General features: G+C 39.2%; 1 protein-coding gene across 1 annotated transcript; it reads right to left on the bottom strand.

The window, feature by feature from the left end:
• On the bottom strand, positions 1–1,002 carry LOC112449302 (general transcription factor IIF subunit 2). The gene has a single exon (XM_025001066.2). It carries the CDS (start codon positions 973–975, stop codon positions 226–228), a length of 750 nt encoding a protein of 249 aa, XP_024856834.1. The 5' UTR covers positions 976–1,002; the 3' UTR covers positions 1–225.
• Between the last annotated feature and the right edge of the window lie 453 nt (positions 1,003–1,455).

Genomic DNA, 1,455 nt, shown 5'->3' on the forward strand with positions numbered 1-1,455 from the left:
ATCATGAATAATCTGGTTTAATACAAGTATATAAATAAAGGTGTTCTTTTGCCTCAAAAATCATTTAAGCAACTTTACAAGAATTATTGTTTAAAAAATTTACCTAGAGAAATTAAAGTACCAGTCATTTACCCCCTATAATAGATAGTGCTCAAGGATTCACGTATCAAGGCTGTCTTCTCAGTTTATCATCCTTTAGTTCTGTTAGGCGGGCTTCGCATCTTCTTAATCACTTTTTTCTTCTACTTGATAATGTCTGTATTCTGGCTTCAGTTCCCATGTGTTTTTGTGGATCCCTTTTACATTTTGAACACCAATTTCCTTTAAGATGTCCTTCAGGTACGACACAGGTTGTTTTGTGATGTCCACCAAGTCCTTCAGATTATAATACTGATGCTTCTCAAAAGCTGAAAACAGCATATCCAAAACGTGTTGTTTATCAGCTCGGGCTCGCTTTCCATCTTCTTTCTTTTTCCTTTCATATTCAATATTGTATTGATGATTAGCAACAGGTTTGTAATTGGTTGTCACGACTTTGTCCAGCTGCTGTGATAGCCTTACAGGTTTGGAAGATTCTTCTATTTGCAATCTCTTTAACCTCATGTAGTTTTCATTGGCAGCAGGTCGGCATTCAGCTCTTTGTACCACTATTCCTTCCAGTGAAAGCTTATCTGAGGAGCTCTCAGTGAACACGGTTAATGTCTGTCCTCCGACACTTTGTAAGACAAATGGATGTTCTCTAGGAGCACTGACTGAAGCCGGTTTTCCACCAATATCATGAATATTTGCAAGATCCTCATTCAAAGTAAATGAAACCTCGGTCCTTCCTTGATTTTTGGCAATCCTCAGCTTCCCAACTTCACCTCTTCCAGGGGCTTTAGCCCATTGCTGCGACAAATATTTAGGAACCTTGACCAGCCACACTCCGGTGTTCTGTTTGGCGCCAGTCAGGTCGAGTTCTCCGCGCTCGGCCATGGGTCCGTCGCCGGCGGAGACCTGCGGACTTATTGTTTTAAAATTGTCCCACTATAAACTTTGGAATACATGTATCTTTTCAAGTTACAGTTTCATTTTCTTTGAATGTATGCTCAGGAATGGAATTGCTAGATCATATGGTAGTTCTATTTTCAGCTTTTTAAACAGCCTCCATACTGTTTTCCATATAGGCTACACCAGTTACATTCTCACCATAGAGTACAAGGATTCCCTTTTCTCCACATCCTCACCAACATTTGTCATCTGTAGACTTTTTAATGATAGCCATTCTGACAGATGTGACAGACAAAAAATTAAGGAATTTTAGGGTATCTGGTTTTACATTAAGGTGTTTAATCCATTTTGAACTTATTTTTTATATGGTGCGAGGAAATGTCCTAATCTCATTCTTATTCATGTAGCTGTCCGTCTTTCCCAGCACTACTTATTGAAGAGACTGCCTTTTCTCCGTTGTGCACT

The sequence above is a fragment of the Bos taurus genome, chromosome 13 (assembly GCF_002263795.3).
Source record: "Bos taurus isolate L1 Dominette 01449 registration number 42190680 breed Hereford chromosome 13, ARS-UCD2.0, whole genome shotgun sequence".
Taxonomy (NCBI): domain Eukaryota; kingdom Metazoa; phylum Chordata; class Mammalia; order Artiodactyla; family Bovidae; genus Bos; species Bos taurus.

Bases quoted from the DNA above. Each gene is read 5' to 3' on its own strand.
- LOC112449302 (XM_025001066.2), bottom strand. From the start codon at position 975: ATGGCCGAGCGCGGAGAACTCGACCTGACTGGCGCCAAACAGAACACC.